Source organism: Halichoeres trimaculatus, unplaced genomic scaffold, assembly GCF_033239565.1.
Source record: "Halichoeres trimaculatus isolate MK-OKI-2021-1 unplaced genomic scaffold, fHalTri1.1 fHalTri1_scaffold_12, whole genome shotgun sequence".
Lineage (NCBI taxonomy): Eukaryota > Metazoa > Chordata > Actinopteri > Labriformes > Labridae > Halichoeres > Halichoeres trimaculatus.
In genome coordinates, this window is record NW_027437190.1 from 23,120,035 (window position 1) to 23,133,869 (window position 13,835).

At 40.2% G+C, this 13,835-nt stretch overlaps 3 protein-coding genes across 3 annotated transcripts; 2 read left to right on the forward strand and 1 right to left on the reverse strand.

Annotated features, from left to right (window-relative positions):
* The first annotated feature begins 589 nt into the window (after window positions 1-589).
* aicda (activation-induced cytidine deaminase) lies at window positions 590-2,024 on the forward strand. Its single transcript, XM_074683928.1, has 4 exons — window positions 590-1,060; window positions 1,167-1,449; window positions 1,610-1,725; window positions 1,840-2,024. Exons 1-4 carry the CDS (start codon window positions 866-868, stop codon window positions 1,888-1,890), a joined length of 645 nt encoding a protein of 214 aa, XP_074540029.1. The 5' UTR covers window positions 590-865; the 3' UTR covers window positions 1,891-2,024.
* A 760-nt stretch (window positions 2,025-2,784) lies between these two features.
* Window positions 2,785-9,596, forward strand: LOC141801037 (adaptin ear-binding coat-associated protein 1-like). Its single transcript, XM_074683927.1, has 7 exons — window positions 2,785-2,944; window positions 3,887-3,987; window positions 4,343-4,447; window positions 5,295-5,376; window positions 5,465-5,573; window positions 6,259-6,406; window positions 6,847-9,596. Exons 1-7 carry the CDS (start codon window positions 2,844-2,846, stop codon window positions 6,957-6,959), a joined length of 759 nt encoding a protein of 252 aa, XP_074540028.1. The 5' UTR covers window positions 2,785-2,843; the 3' UTR covers window positions 6,960-9,596.
* A 66-nt stretch (window positions 9,597-9,662) lies between these two features.
* On the reverse strand, window positions 9,663-12,791 carry mfap5 (microfibril associated protein 5). The gene is made up of 7 exons (XM_074683924.1): window positions 12,641-12,791; window positions 11,613-11,689; window positions 11,469-11,501; window positions 11,303-11,338; window positions 11,096-11,183; window positions 10,281-10,354; window positions 9,663-10,198 (listed from the first exon to the last, which is right to left on the reverse strand). The coding sequence occupies exons 2-7, from the start codon at window positions 11,653-11,655 to the stop codon at window positions 10,086-10,088; spliced, it is 387 nt and encodes a 128-aa protein (XP_074540025.1). The 5' UTR covers window positions 11,656-11,689; window positions 12,641-12,791; the 3' UTR covers window positions 9,663-10,085.
* Between the last annotated feature and the right edge of the window lie 1,044 nt (window positions 12,792-13,835).

A 13,835-nucleotide genomic window follows, 5' to 3' on the forward strand; every position in this document is an offset into this window, starting at 1 on the left:
CCTGAGTATACTTTGAAAATCTTTCTATCCAACCAGAAGCTGCCTTTGTTGTATGCAGGATGTTTATGTTTAGAGCTATATGTTCTCAGTTCCCTCCTTTTAACCCCTCAATACACACACACACACACACACACACACACACACACACACACACACACACACACACACACACACACACACTTTCACTCTTTCTCACTTACCTTCACTTCATACCCACACTAGCAGGTTGACAAAGCAGAGGCGCGTCTTTCAAAATGATCACAAAGCTAGACAGGTGAGCAAAATTGATACATTCAATGTATTTATACGCCGATGATTTAAACAAACGTTAATATTTAATCCAAGATGAGATAGTCTTAAATGCAACGTTGTTTCAATCACTCTCATTTTTAGCTCTACCACTACTTGTGGTTTGATTATTAATGAGTGATGAACAACTGTCCTGGTTTCGGCAACATTTGTGAAACTGAGAGAGAAAAGTGGTGAATGTTTATCGTTTTCTGACTGTCCATCACTCATAGTTTTTAACCACAGATTTTACATTTCTCTAAACTATGTTACCATATTGTAGTCAAAGTTGAATTCATAAGTGAGTCATGAATAGTTAAAACATTAATCCAACGAGGTCTTCAATAGATTCTGTTTTATACTTCCCAGAAGTACATTACCCTGAATATGACTGTCTGAGTCCATGTACAAAACAGCAACACTTTTAGAATATCATTGCAAATGAAATGTTAACACATACATTTTTGGCACCAATTTTATGAATTTGTGTAGTGTTAAACCAAAAAAAGGAATTTTGACAACTGTGCTGAATAGATTGTAGAGGGCTTGCTGTTCTACCACCATGATATATTAGCTAATGATACTATCTCTCTATCCTTGTCTCAGTGTGCTTCTGCCACGAAAGAAGTTCATTTACCATTACAAGAATATGCGTTGGGCAAAAGGCCGGTGTGAAACGTACCTCTGCTTTGTAATCAAGAGGCGAGTTGGGCCAGATACCTTAACCTTTGACTTTGGACACCTTCGGAATCGTAATGGCTGCCATGTAGAGGTAGGTAATACAGGGCGAAAAGAGGGCATAAATGAGGAGAGGCTGTTGAGGGGAGAAGGAGAAAATAACAATGATATATCCATGTTGTTTTCTATGGTCTTCAAAGCTGCTGTTCCTGCGCTACCTGGGAGCTTTGTGCCCTGGTTTGTGGGGTGAAGGAGGCGCTGGAGAGAAAAGGCTCAGCTACTCCATCACCTGGTTCTGCTCCTGGTCCCCTTGCGCCAACTGCTCCTTCAGACTGTCTCAGTTCCTGATGCAGACGCCCAACCTCCGCCTTAGAATCTTCGTCTCACGCCTTTACTTCTGTGACATGGAGGACAGTCGGGAGAGAGAGGGCCTAAGAATGCTGAAAAAAGCTGGGGTGCAGATTACAGTGATGACTTACAAAGGTGAAGGCATGACAGTGGTAGAAAACATATGCAGTGGAGGTCAACAACACCTTTGTTAACAAGACTCTGATGGCAGAAACGCAGGGAAGGAGCCTTTTTCTTTCCCATCATCCTTCTCTACGTGTTGAAAATAACAATTACTTTTTTTCTCTCTCTTTAGATTACTTCTACTGCTGGCAGACCTTTGTTGCTCGTAAACAGAGCAGCTTCAAGGCGTGGGAAGAAATGCACCAAAACTCTGTTCGCCTTGCCCGGAAACTCAACCGCATCCTCCAGGTAGACTTACCTTGTTGCATGTTCCTAACACTACAGGGATATAGTCAGACCAATTATGACTTCCTTTCAATCTAAAACTTTTCATCTTGTTGTCTTTTTTTTTTTCTTTGGCAGCCATGTGAAACAGAAGATCTCAGGGATGCCTTCAAGCTTCTTGGACTATGAACACAACAGATACCCCCTGAGTCCTTAGCATTCAGTCAGCCATTGATTTTACTGAGAAAAGTACAAGTTGGTGTTTGTCCATCACTACAATTGCTTATCTGAGAGTGAGAAAGAAAACTGAGAAAAAAAAACGTGATCATAAATAATAGCTTCCAAGTTTTAGCAAGGCTGGTCTCTAAATGTAGCTACTGCTTACTGTTATGAATGTACAACTGCCAAGTGAAATAAAGGAATACCTTAAAGAAGGTTCTGTCTCATCCTGTGTATTTACTTGTTATAGCCTTACAAAGGCTTAGCTTTTGCTAACTTTACCCTTTCTAAAAGTATGCTAGGAGTACTTCACTGACTTAACTGCTTTACGATATGGTTTTAGAGTGTGACTTAGTCATTTTAGAGTGACTTACTACATGTGTGTTCAGATAGTGGGTGGGTCATTCTCTTTCTTATACACTGTTGTCCATAAAGTTGGAATAAAATATTTTCTGCCTCATAATTGTGAAATAGTAACGCATGCTTTAATGTGCACCTTCTCAAAAGTGTGGTGGTCAATTTCCGCTAAAAAAAAAAGTGCAGTTAACCTCTATCAACCACAATCATTTGACGAGAAGCAATTATTTTATTCCAACTTTGTTTGCAACAGTGAATTTGATGGAGAGAGACGAAATACACTTGGGTTAGGTCAAATATGAACACGTTCGTTTACGTTACTTAATCTACTAAACCAAAAAAGGCCCCTAGTTTTTCCTCTGACTTCTGCAGGCTTTTGAGTATTTTCCCATTTAATCGTCTACATTTTTAAAACCCTTTTTTTAGAGAAAGGCTCCGAAAATCACTGGAGATGCTTGGTTGTGCGCACATACACCGTCTATTACGGTCACGTAGCCGCACGGACACACCACTCACCGTCGTCACCACCATCACCACCGGCGTGCACCGACTAAGTAAAAGTCAAGATGGCGTCCGAGGGTCAGCCTGAGTACGAGTCGATCCTCTGTGTCAAACCTGAAGTCAACGTTTACCGAATCCCACCAAGAGCATCCAACCGAGCTGTCAGGTGAGAAAGGGCAGGGCCCTGACGGCTAACTCCCTGAGCCAGCATCCACGAGCTAGAGCCGTTGGGGGCCGTTGCCTCGGCGACCCAAACCTATCAAGCTCATCCCATAATCGCGCAGCCTGAAGCAACCGCAGCCGTTGTTTTTCTGTTGTGTTTGCGATGAATTTACAAGGTCACGGTAGAAACGACGCATCTAACGGTGGCTGTGTGCACCTGCACTACATTAGCTCATTAAATGGATTGGATTGGCAACATTCCTGTCAGTGCCTGCGTGTTTATGTACCTTCCAGTGGCGTAGAAGATGTCAGTAGATACTTTCCCATAAGAGGGATTTTAAAGACGACTGGCTCGGCGTCGATACCTTGATTTGTGACAAAGATTTTTATTATGATGACTGACCTTTCAGGATGTGGCAGTAAGGCAGCATCCCTGTAGCTGTACAGAAGTGTTGCTCAAGGACACTTGAGCGGGCTCTATGCTGTTTGTTAAATGTTATACAGTGTTATCCTGACATTACACACTTTAATGTACCTGTAAGCGATCATTCTGGAGAACTGTAGCGTTGGCATTTAATTGTTTACCTCATTTTTAATTGGCTGAGGCTTCAGTTTGACCTGCTGCAGCTGCATCTGAGTGGATATTTCACCAGCCAAACAGTAGCATAGGCCCGACTCCCATGAGACACATGATTGGTTAACCAGTGACCATATGCATGGTGAGTAAGGGTGATGATGTAATATTTCAGCCTTGGGTTTCAGTGAAGTGCTTGGCTGATGCCTTAGTCTCACGTTCCTTTTACATTTAAAAACGGAGAGTTGCAGCGTGTCAGTGTTGAACCAATCAAAACAATGAAAAACACTACAACCCTTCTTGTCTCCTGTTTACTTGCCCTGTTATCTCTCCATCAAAATAACATTATCTCCCCGTGCATTTGTATCCAAGGGCGGCTGATTGGAAGCTAGATGCTCCTGACTGGACGGGACGCATGCGTGTGACGGCCAGGGGCAAAGTGGCCTATGTGAAGCTGGAGGACAAAATCTCTGGTGAGAGAGCGACAAAGCAGACAGACCAGTGTCATTGTTTACTGGCACTCCTGCTGTTTTAAATCATTTCACTGTGTAGTCTCTTTCTCGCCACCCCCTTCTCTGTTACTCATCCATTCCAAGGTGACCCAGCCCATGTCCAGCAGGCATTTAATTTTGAACCAAACAAGCTGATATACTCTTTCTGTCTCAACCAATGTATTTTAAGAAGATATGCTTGCTCAAATTAATAGTTTAGCCTTTCTTTTACAGAGGTGGGGTTCGTACTGCTTAAAACTCAGAACTTTCAATTTTTAGTTGTGATCGTTTGACCATTTGACTAGTTAAAGCATATTCCTTTTGATCTGTCCTACAGGGGAGCTGTTCGCCCAAGCACCAGTGGAAGAGTACCCTGGCATTTCAGTGGAAACAGTTAGTGACTCAAGCCGTTACTTTGTGCTACGCATCCAGGATGACAATGGTGGGTAAACAGTTTTTTTTAGCTCAAACCATAAATATTTGTGAATGCTCATGAGTTAAAGGTCAAAACACAGGAAAAATCTGAGCAGAGTATTCCTTTTAAAGATAATAATAATAATAATAATAATAATAATAATAATAATAATACATTTTATTTATAAAAGCGCTTTTCACAATACTCAAAGACGCTTTACAGTGGATAAAACAGCATATAAAACAACACACAATATTAAAACATGAATGAAAAGAAACCAAGTGGATTTAAAAGACAGTCAGACATTAAAAGCTATTTTAAAAAGGTGGGTTTTTGTTAGAGTTTTGAAGGTGGGAAGGTCGGGACAGATGCGGATATGAAGTGGTAGGGCATTCCAGAGAGTGGGGGCGGCGACAGAAAAGGCTCGGTCACCCCAGGTTCGGTGCTTGGTGGCAGGTGGTAGGGAAAGGAGGTGGGCGTCGGCGGATCGGAGGTTACGGGGGGGCGTGTAGTGGTGGAGCAGGTCGTTGATGTAGGGAGGAGCCTGGTTATGGAGGGCTTTGTAGGTCAGGAGGAGGATTTTGAAATGAATTCGAAATTTGATGGGGAGCCAGTGAAGGTTTTGGAGGACAGGGGTGATGTGGTCTCGGGAGGGGGTGTGCGTGAGCAAGCGGGCGGCAGAGTTTTGAATATATTGCAGTTTGTTGAGTTGTTTTGAAGGGAGACCGTAGAAAATGCTGTTACAGATATATTGAACTCATTGTAGTCTATTCATGTATAATGCATAATGTTTAATGCATTCATATATAATGAAAGTTTAATTTTTGACACCCTTTGGGTGAATAATCCCTCATTATTTTTTTATCTCTTACAGGCCGCAGTGCGTTCATCGGCATAGGGTTTGGAGACCGAGGCGATGCTTTTGACTTTAATGTCGCACTTCAGGATCACTTCAAGTATCCAGCTTGTTCATAGTGATTTTTTAAGTGAAGCACATACAGCTGTCCTAATTCATTTTGCATTTCCATCCCTTCTTTACGTCAGGTGGGTGAAACAGGAAACAGAATTTACTAAGCAGGCACAAGCTCCAGACAATACTCCTAAACTGGACCTGGGCTTCAAAGAGGGACAGACCATCACTCTCAATATTGGGGTAAATGCATATTTACATTAAACATTTTTTTAAGTTGTAAACAATAGAATAAACAAATTTGAGATTGTTTAGAATAAAAAGTGATTATAATTCCAGTACCAGCCAGAGAGACTTTGAGCTTGTACTACAAACAGTGTGCTTCACAAGAGAAACCTTTGAGTGGCACAAATAGTGGTGATTTATCCAGACTTAATTCTATGCTGACTGGTCAAAGCTATGAGCCAGTGTTTAAAAAAAGGTAAAATACAGTGTGAAAAGCTTATTATGGAAGCCTTAAAATGGACCAGAACAAGGCTAAATAGGTGTCTAGTTAGTCTTAATTCTCACATATTCTTTCACACTCTATCATTATCCTAAAACCCATGACACAAAGCTATCACACTGCCCTGACCACAACACCCCTTATCTTCTTGTTGTATGTAGTGTTGCTATACCAACAAGGGTCAGCTCACGTCACTGCAGTTGTGTAAATAGAAATTGAAAATACTCTTTTGAAGGTATTCACTTCTCAGGGAAAATTCCCACAGGGCAGTTTCTCTGAGGGAGTCCCCAGTACCATTTGGCCCACAAACGTGTAAAGCTGCAAAAATGTTTCTTGATTTAAGTGAATTTCTTTCAATCAATGAACTCACTGTACTAACACACACTGACCTTTTTTTGTCCCTACCCAATGTGCAAATTCCAGCAATCAAAAAAGAAGGACAGGTCTCGTCCACAGAGTTCAGGTGGATTTGGACTTCTCCCACCTCCTCCTGGGGGCAAGTTAGCCCCACCCCCTTCATCCAGATCTACCAATCATAACACACAACCACCTGCAGGAGGAAGTGACACCGGTAGGTATTGTGTTACGCTGTTGAAAGCTGGAGAGAGTATGCACCACTTTTTAAAACTGTTAGCCTTCTAATGTTTTGTTTCACCTTAACACAGAAATGCTAATGTCACATTGTAGAATGATGAACATGTTATCCTCCAATCACAGGTTTAGGTGTAGTTTTCATCATAATCATATAACTCTTGATGTGACTGTACAGCTTAGTGACACAAAGGCAGTGTTTTTTTAGCATAAAAATTAGAATTTCTAGACCCTGAAGGTAAAAATTACTCTTGAAAAAATATGTACCCACTTTTTATCAGCGAAACTTCCATTAACATGACTCGAAGGCTTGTCTTGCTTTAAATCTAGACTGACGAGGCAAGGGACACATTAAAATCTTTTTTATTTTAGTCTGTACGAGGTGCTTTATATTTCTTTTTGTGCTGTTCTTATAACCAGGTTGTTTACTTGACCTGGACTCCAGCAACTCCAACTCAGCTGTTCCATCCAACCCCACCACCACCAGCAGCTCTGACCTGTGGGGAGACTTTGACTCTGTAACCCCCAAGTGAGGAGAGATTAAATTTTTTTCTTTTTTTTCCTCCCTCTTATCTCTCTGTAAATTTATGCAGCTCTTTTTACATCTTTGATTTCCCCATTATGGGGTCCTGTATCTCTCTCTGCCAAGCAGGGTAACATCCTGAACTAGGTTAACTTCAGTTTAGTTCCTTGTGGCTTTGTGCCCAACATGATTCACCCAGACCTCACAGCTAAGTCTTAAACAAAATCATTTAGAACATCTCCATTTCTCTTTCTCATTAGAAAGCTCTACCCTCTCTTCTGCAAATTCTCCTTAGCGCTCTGGTTTCCTTCTCCACACCTTTTCCCTTTTTCTTCCCTTCTAAATGTTTTGTTTGTTAATTACACATAACAGAAACATGATCATGGAAGACATAGTCAGAAATATCCAATGAGGTCAAATTAAATATAATAATATATGAATTTTATGTACAGAGAATATTTATTTTCAATGTGTATATATTAGTCAGTAGTTGGTAAATTTGTCTGTGGTGTTGTCACCTCTATGTACTGTAGGTTAATTTTCTCCAAGTCCCCAGCAGTGGGACTCTCTATATGCACTGACTGACAGTCTACTCTGTCTACATAGTTAGTTAGTAGTACATAAAGTCTGCATTTCGTTCAGAGATATTCAAACTTAAATTTAGGCCAATGTGAAGTTTACCACTTAATGATTTTACTTGAAGAAACCTGGTGTATTTACAGTATAGATGTGTGTAGCGCTCCCTGCTGGCCTGTTTTGGCGCTACAGCATTCTTGTTGAGAGAGATCGAGTTTAGCTGCAACTGTTGGAACAGAAGTTTGACAGGGCTCCTAGATCCTGGGCATGGACTACATCATCACAGTAAATCAGTTCAAATAGACAGGAGAGTATAACGGTTTGATGTTAGAGTGTGATAGCAGGAGAAAGAAAAGCACCAACTTTTTTTATCCCTAGTTCAAAGGAAAACAGATGAATTAGTCTGTGTTATGTCATCTGTACTCAGCACAGCTGTTAACACCAAGACTGGTGAGTCATTGAGGTCATGACCTTTCCCCTGCAAGAGAAATTGGTCTGTTTTTCTGCACCATTTTGCTTGGTTGTACGCAGGGTCGTCTCCAAAGGTGGCCATCCCCCCCTTAAGATATGATGAATCATCCCAAAATCCTTAACAAAGATCAGATATTTGCTTTGTTGGAGGTAGCATTTGATTGACTTAAATGAGTTTGGCTATGATTCAGTTTTCTTTGCATTTCAATCTAACAGACTTCCTATTTTTTACAACTTCATATTTTGACTTTAAACAAGCATCTTCTGTTTAGTCTTTTGAAATGTAAGCTAAGATGATTTGAATTTTGTTATATTACTCTTTAAAGCAAAAACGCAAAATACACAGCAACATAGCATCTTTTGGACACTTCTGTGTTACTTAGAGTATGAAAAGTTGGAAACAAAGCTATTTATTAGATCCTAAGTTTGTCATTAGTAGAAAAAAGATAGAGGTTTTCGGCCTGCCATCACAAGCAAACAACAAGTACTTTCTTTTCATTTGTTTAATTAGAAAGTTAGGGGAATGCTAGCTTCAGCTTCTTTGCCAACGTTAGCAAAGAAGCTAATGGTGCACATGGTTTTATCTGAAACTGTTGAGCCCTGGAGCACCAAATGTTGGATAGTATACCAACTATATTTGAACCAAGTTGTGACAGAGGCATTAACTCTTTTGCATCAGTCCTCATTGTTTGACTGGGGAACTACTGAGTCTGGAACTTCACAGGAAAGTGCACATTCAATCTCAAAACTTGTTTGAATAGTTAATGATTATGAAATTGGCTTTTTGGTAACAAATGGATTGTTAACATGTATTGACAGATAACTAACCAGGGACCTCAAGGAGTAAAGAAGAGCCTAAGCTTTTTTTCTGTACAAACTAATTTCTAACTGTGAACTTTAATTCTATGTTAAAGTACAATATTCTCAGTGGTATTCTGACTCAGAAAAAATCAACTTGAGACCAAGCTCATTTGTGTTTGATGCAGTCTTATAGTGAGGTCATGTTCTAACCAGAAATGGATCATGTTGCATTGATACCATATGCACGTATGTTGTGGCGCACAACAGTATGTGTGATGATTGATATTGTTTGGAACTTCATGGTGCTGAAATATTTGTGGGTTAATCTTCTCTTTGATTGAAAGGCTCAGAGTATTTTGATAAAAAAGATTGATCATTTCTGAAATGTATCTGTCCAAAGTGATGAACAGTGATGAGATCTGCTGGTGCTGAAAGGGCTTGTTTTTCTTCTTTCTCCTTCATGAAAGCAATTGAAGAGTTTGCTGGTTTTCAGCTGTTGGTTAAGGATTTTAAGCAACTGGAAGACATCACTTTGGGGCTCTGAGAAAGCCATTTTAAACTTCGGGGATTTTTATAAACTTGAAGGGATGATAAATAACAACTGTTAACAAATAATGAAAAACCTGTGAACACGGAAACTGTGTGAGTGTAAAGCCTGAACAATGTTTGTCAGTGTTTGTTTTATGGATCAAACTCTGTGTATCCCTCCCTAATGTTACTTGTAATTCAAACTGTATATGTGTATGGAAATGTATATGGAAAATGAATATGCAAAGAAAAATATAAAGATATAACTTGATCGCTTCAGTTGTTTTCTTTTCTCTTCTAAATGAGTCAAAAAGAACGAGTCAGAAACGATCGTTAATGAATGTTTAGTGTAATTTGGTATACATGTGGTTACAATAGTGCACATAACACTGGATTTTCTATGAGTAGCTTATAATCCAGGACAGAGTGGGTCTTTCTTTGTACAATGAAATGACTCAGTGCTGCTATAGGCCCATTACTACAGTACCTTAAATGGATCGTAAACCATGAAAGTCATGATCTGTGTCGAACAACACAGCTGAAATGAGCATACATTCAGAACTTACACATAAAAGACTAATACATGAACGTAGATATGACTCAGCACACGTGTGTTTATGTGAAGAGAAAGGAGGAGACCCCCAGCTGTTGAGTTGTGGATTTATGGTGTTACGGGTTGCCTTTATTACAACGTTCCTGGTGTGCGTCTCCATAGGGTCCCCATCCTCACTGGCAGTCGTAACGCCAACCTGGGTGCTGTTTAGGCCTTGTTTGCCCAGGTTTTAGGGTTGCTACGGAGGCTGCGACAACGTCTCCTATAAGTTGACCTCTCAACACGTCTGGGCCACCCAGACAACTCTCTGCAGAGTTCAGCTATAATGTACAACAAACAGATATTTAGACACATGTGTGATGACTGGTTCGGCATCAGACATCTTCATTTTCGATGTCTTACCTTTAAGATACTCATCGTGTGCGCAGACTGTCCTCATACAGATCTCATTGTTGATCACGTAGACACGAGGAATGCTGCGGTGTTAAAACAGAATAGCATTAGGAGTGCTGTGTAGAGGCTGCAGTGAGGTTTGACCTGATGTAAAAGAGGGCATTTAACTTAAAAATGTGTGATTGAGCTTATCAACAGCAAAACACAATACTTAGGCAGTACAAAAAACATCACATAGGGTAGGTGACGTTGTCCTGAATTTCCACATGGCTGTAGTTTAGTCACAGAGTAATGGCTAAGGGAGGAGTTTAATCATAGCCTTGCTAAAGTTTAGTGCAACTACACCTACACAGTAGTTCTAAAACTGGCATATATAAGGAGAAAGACACAAAGGGATGACTTTTATTTATCAGTCATTCAGTAACTCTGCCAGGAAATCCAGTTCAACGCTTTCACCTGAAATGCACTGTAAGCAGCACAATCATTTGATACTTAGTGTCCGAAAAGTTACATCTTGTAGTTAAAGTTTAATTAGCCAATAATATGCTGATGACAAAGGCTTTGAAATTGTATCAGCTGTGCAAACTGCCATAAGTTCCACAACTTTCCTGTTGCGTTTGCGTGATTCTCCCATCGTCTCAACTCTCTTACTGTTTCAAATGTCATGCAGAAAAACTAACAGCGTGAACAACAACAACAAAAAACAAATATTCAGCATAAACTGTTGCATGGCATAATTTTATCTATCTTTGTGGTGTCTGTACTTAAACCCAAATAAATGGCTGAGTTCACTTCTGCTGCTCTGTACAAAATCGTCAGATCACCTGTAGATACAAATAGCACCAACACATCTCTTGATAGGCCGGTGAACCGAATACATCCTGGTGCAAGGATACATCTCCTCTCTGCAGTCTGCGGACATGGAGGATATTTTATCAAAAGATAAAGCACAGAAAAGACATGGTGTCAGTGTTTCATGCAGCCTCGAGAGATGTAGTTCAAAAGGTCATCATCAATCTCCTGCCACTCACCCGGAGGTAAGGTGGCTGCAGGTGGCGCAGTGCTCTCTGGAAACAGGGAAAGAAAACACAATCAGACCATCTCACCACTGACCCATCTCAGTGACTCACTGACTGACAGATGTCGTGCGACATACGACTGATCTCAAAATGTGACTTATGAGGAGGTGAGCATTACCAGCCTGCTGGACTTGGGCTACAGCTGTGAGTGCTGTGGAACAGAAACCACATGAGGGGAGTGTTTTGCAGCATAAAAACAAACACACAGCGACTCAACCGTAATTAAACAAGATGATTTGTGTGTTCTGTTTGGCAGCGTTACCGTGGAAACTGCAGAGGAGCAGGACCACTGGAAGGCTGCCCATTCCTTTAACTTGTGAGGGGTAAAAACTTTACGAGCTGGAGGAAACCGAAGAGGAAAAGAGTCAGGGTGATTTCACAGAGTGGAACTGTTCAATATCCTCACTCAGGATTTTTGCCTGTTTATGTTTCCTTTAATCATGTTTCATATAAATGCTCAGGATATTCCGGGCCACTGTAATGTTTTCCCTACAGCTTGGCTCCAGCTGAAAACACACAGAGCAGTGCTGTGTTTTGGAGAAGTTGTCATCTTTATGGGAGCGATGTCATTTTACCCTGGAATATTCTGCTCTATGGCATATTCTTGCAAACTCTGCACTGCATTTAAACACACAGAAACTATATATTAAAACACTTTTAATTACTTTTTACCTTCATAATGTTTCTCCCCTGCTTCCTCTCACTTCTTTTTTCACTTTCTCCTCTTCTTCTCTCCCACCCTGCATCATTCCTCTTGTGATGTGTCAGTGTGACTTTGGAGTCCAAGACGTGAGTTCTCTCTCAAGAATGTGTTTTTTGTGCCCTATTTGAGCACCCCCTCCACCCCTCCTCTGTTACACTCGCACATTCTTTTCCAACTTTCTTTCATAGAACATATTACGACTTTCCCACTGTACAATCATCACTGGCCCCTGTTGGTTTTGTCACAACTGCTGCATTTTCTGCTCCACTTATCCCAGAGTCAGTTATACATTTACAATTACAGAATTGAAAACTCCTAATTTAGCTCTCAGCATGCCGCTGCTCATCTGTGTCTGATGCTAACATGTTTAATGTTAGTTATACTTACAGAACTCTGGATTCATCTATGTATCACAAAGTTATAGACGTCTGTCAAGTCGCAACTCTTTACATTTGGTATAGCTTTTTACCTGAATCATCCTTCAATCTCTATCTTTGAAGATAGTTTGCATCCTCAGATGCTTCTTTGCATTTTTCTACAACATGTGTCAAATCTGACAATAAGAAGCAGAACAAGATTGTACTCACAACTTTTGCTGTCGTCCACAACTGCTTTAGTTTTATGAATCTTTTGTCTTCTCTTCTTTCTCCTCCTTCCCTCTTCTTCTCCCTGCTCCTCCTCCTCCTCCCCCTGTCCTCCTTACCACCATAGTTTTCTTGCCTTTCACTTTTTTTTCACTGCTCTAATCTGGTACAAAAAGATAGAGAAAAAAATAGCATGCAGCTGCAGTTCTGTTGTCAGTAAGCTAAAGATATTTCCCCTTTCACACACATCTTAGGCGGATATTGTATTACTCATACATACAGTTCTGAAACCTTGTGTCTCACTGTCTGATCACCACACTAGCAAAGCTTACATTCTCATCATCAACCAAAGAGTAGGAAACCTTACCTTGTTAAAAAAAAAAAAAAACACAGTTGACGAAGGGCTTTTCCAATAATGCATGTTCATAGGATGCAGAGGTAGCTCTGACAAAACTAATTACAAGACAAGTGAGTCATACTTGATCATGTATTTATAAATTATTTTATGATGTATTGTAAAACAGAAGAAAACAGCAAGTTGAAGTCATCAAAAGCATCAAACCACAGTGGACCTTGAGTTTGACTACAGCACTTCTTAATATTACCAGCAGGTGGAGCCATGCACATTGGAAAGGGTTGTATTGACAGTTTTTCTCAGTAGCTTTGATACATTTCTCGAATCATCCTCGCCATTTGATAAACAGTATGGGCATTTCTGAAAACAATTCTTACAAATAGAAAAACACCATGGGTTACCTTCAAGAACCAGACTATTTCTCAAAATTCTTTGTTTGTCTCTTAAAAGTAAATATCTGTGTCGATGAACATGTCAGTGCCATCAGTATGATGAGTCCTCGTGTCATTATGTAAGGATAGTACAGTCAAATTGCTTAGTCATGTTGTCAATATAACAATGGAAGGATGTTCTGATGTAAACTATGCCTAAAGTTTTGATGACAGTTATTGTAAATTGCAAGTTACATCTTAGTCTATGTGGGAGATTGATTACAAGAGACTGAACAATATTCATATTTTCACTTTCACTGTTTGTACTGTAATTTGTTGACTTATCCCATCATTGCAATACAGAAAGGAGAAGAAGGTGCTGCATAGCACAAAGAAAAAAAACAACAAAAAACAAAAATGTGAACATAGGGCAGTCTCCTTAGGGAAAACAGTACATGCAGTGCTGTTGAAA

Excerpts from the sequence above, each read along its gene's own strand:
- aicda (XM_074683928.1), top strand. The coding sequence starts at position 866 with ATGATACTATCTCTCTATCCTTGTCTCAGTGTGCTTCTGCCACGAAAG. Across the intron at positions 1,450-1,609 it reads TACAGTGATGACTTACAAAG|ATTACTTCTACTGCTGGCAG; the intron begins GTGAAGGCATGA and ends CTCTCTCTTTAG. Across the intron at positions 1,726-1,839 it reads AACTCAACCGCATCCTCCAG|CCATGTGAAACAGAAGATCT; the intron begins GTAGACTTACCT and ends TTTCTTTGGCAG.
- LOC141801037 (XM_074683927.1), top strand. The coding sequence starts at position 2,844 with ATGGCGTCCGAGGGTCAGCCTGAGTACGAGTCGATCCTCTGTGTCAAA. Across the intron at positions 3,988-4,342 it reads GCTGGAGGACAAAATCTCTG|GGGAGCTGTTCGCCCAAGCA; the intron begins GTGAGAGAGCGA and ends TCTGTCCTACAG. Across the intron at positions 4,448-5,294 it reads ACGCATCCAGGATGACAATG|GCCGCAGTGCGTTCATCGGC; the intron begins GTGGGTAAACAG and ends TATCTCTTACAG.
- mfap5 (XM_074683924.1), bottom strand. The coding sequence starts at position 11,655 with ATGGGCAGCCTTCCAGTGGTCCTGCTCCTCTGCAGTTTCCACG. Across the intron at positions 11,184-11,302 it reads TGCAGCCACCTTACCTCCGG|ACTGCAGAGAGGAGATGTAT; the intron begins GTGAGTGGCAGG and ends CCATGTCCGCAG. Across the intron at positions 10,355-11,095 it reads GGTGCTATTTGTATCTACAG|CATTCCTCGTGTCTACGTGA; the intron begins GTGATCTGACGA and ends TTAACACCGCAG.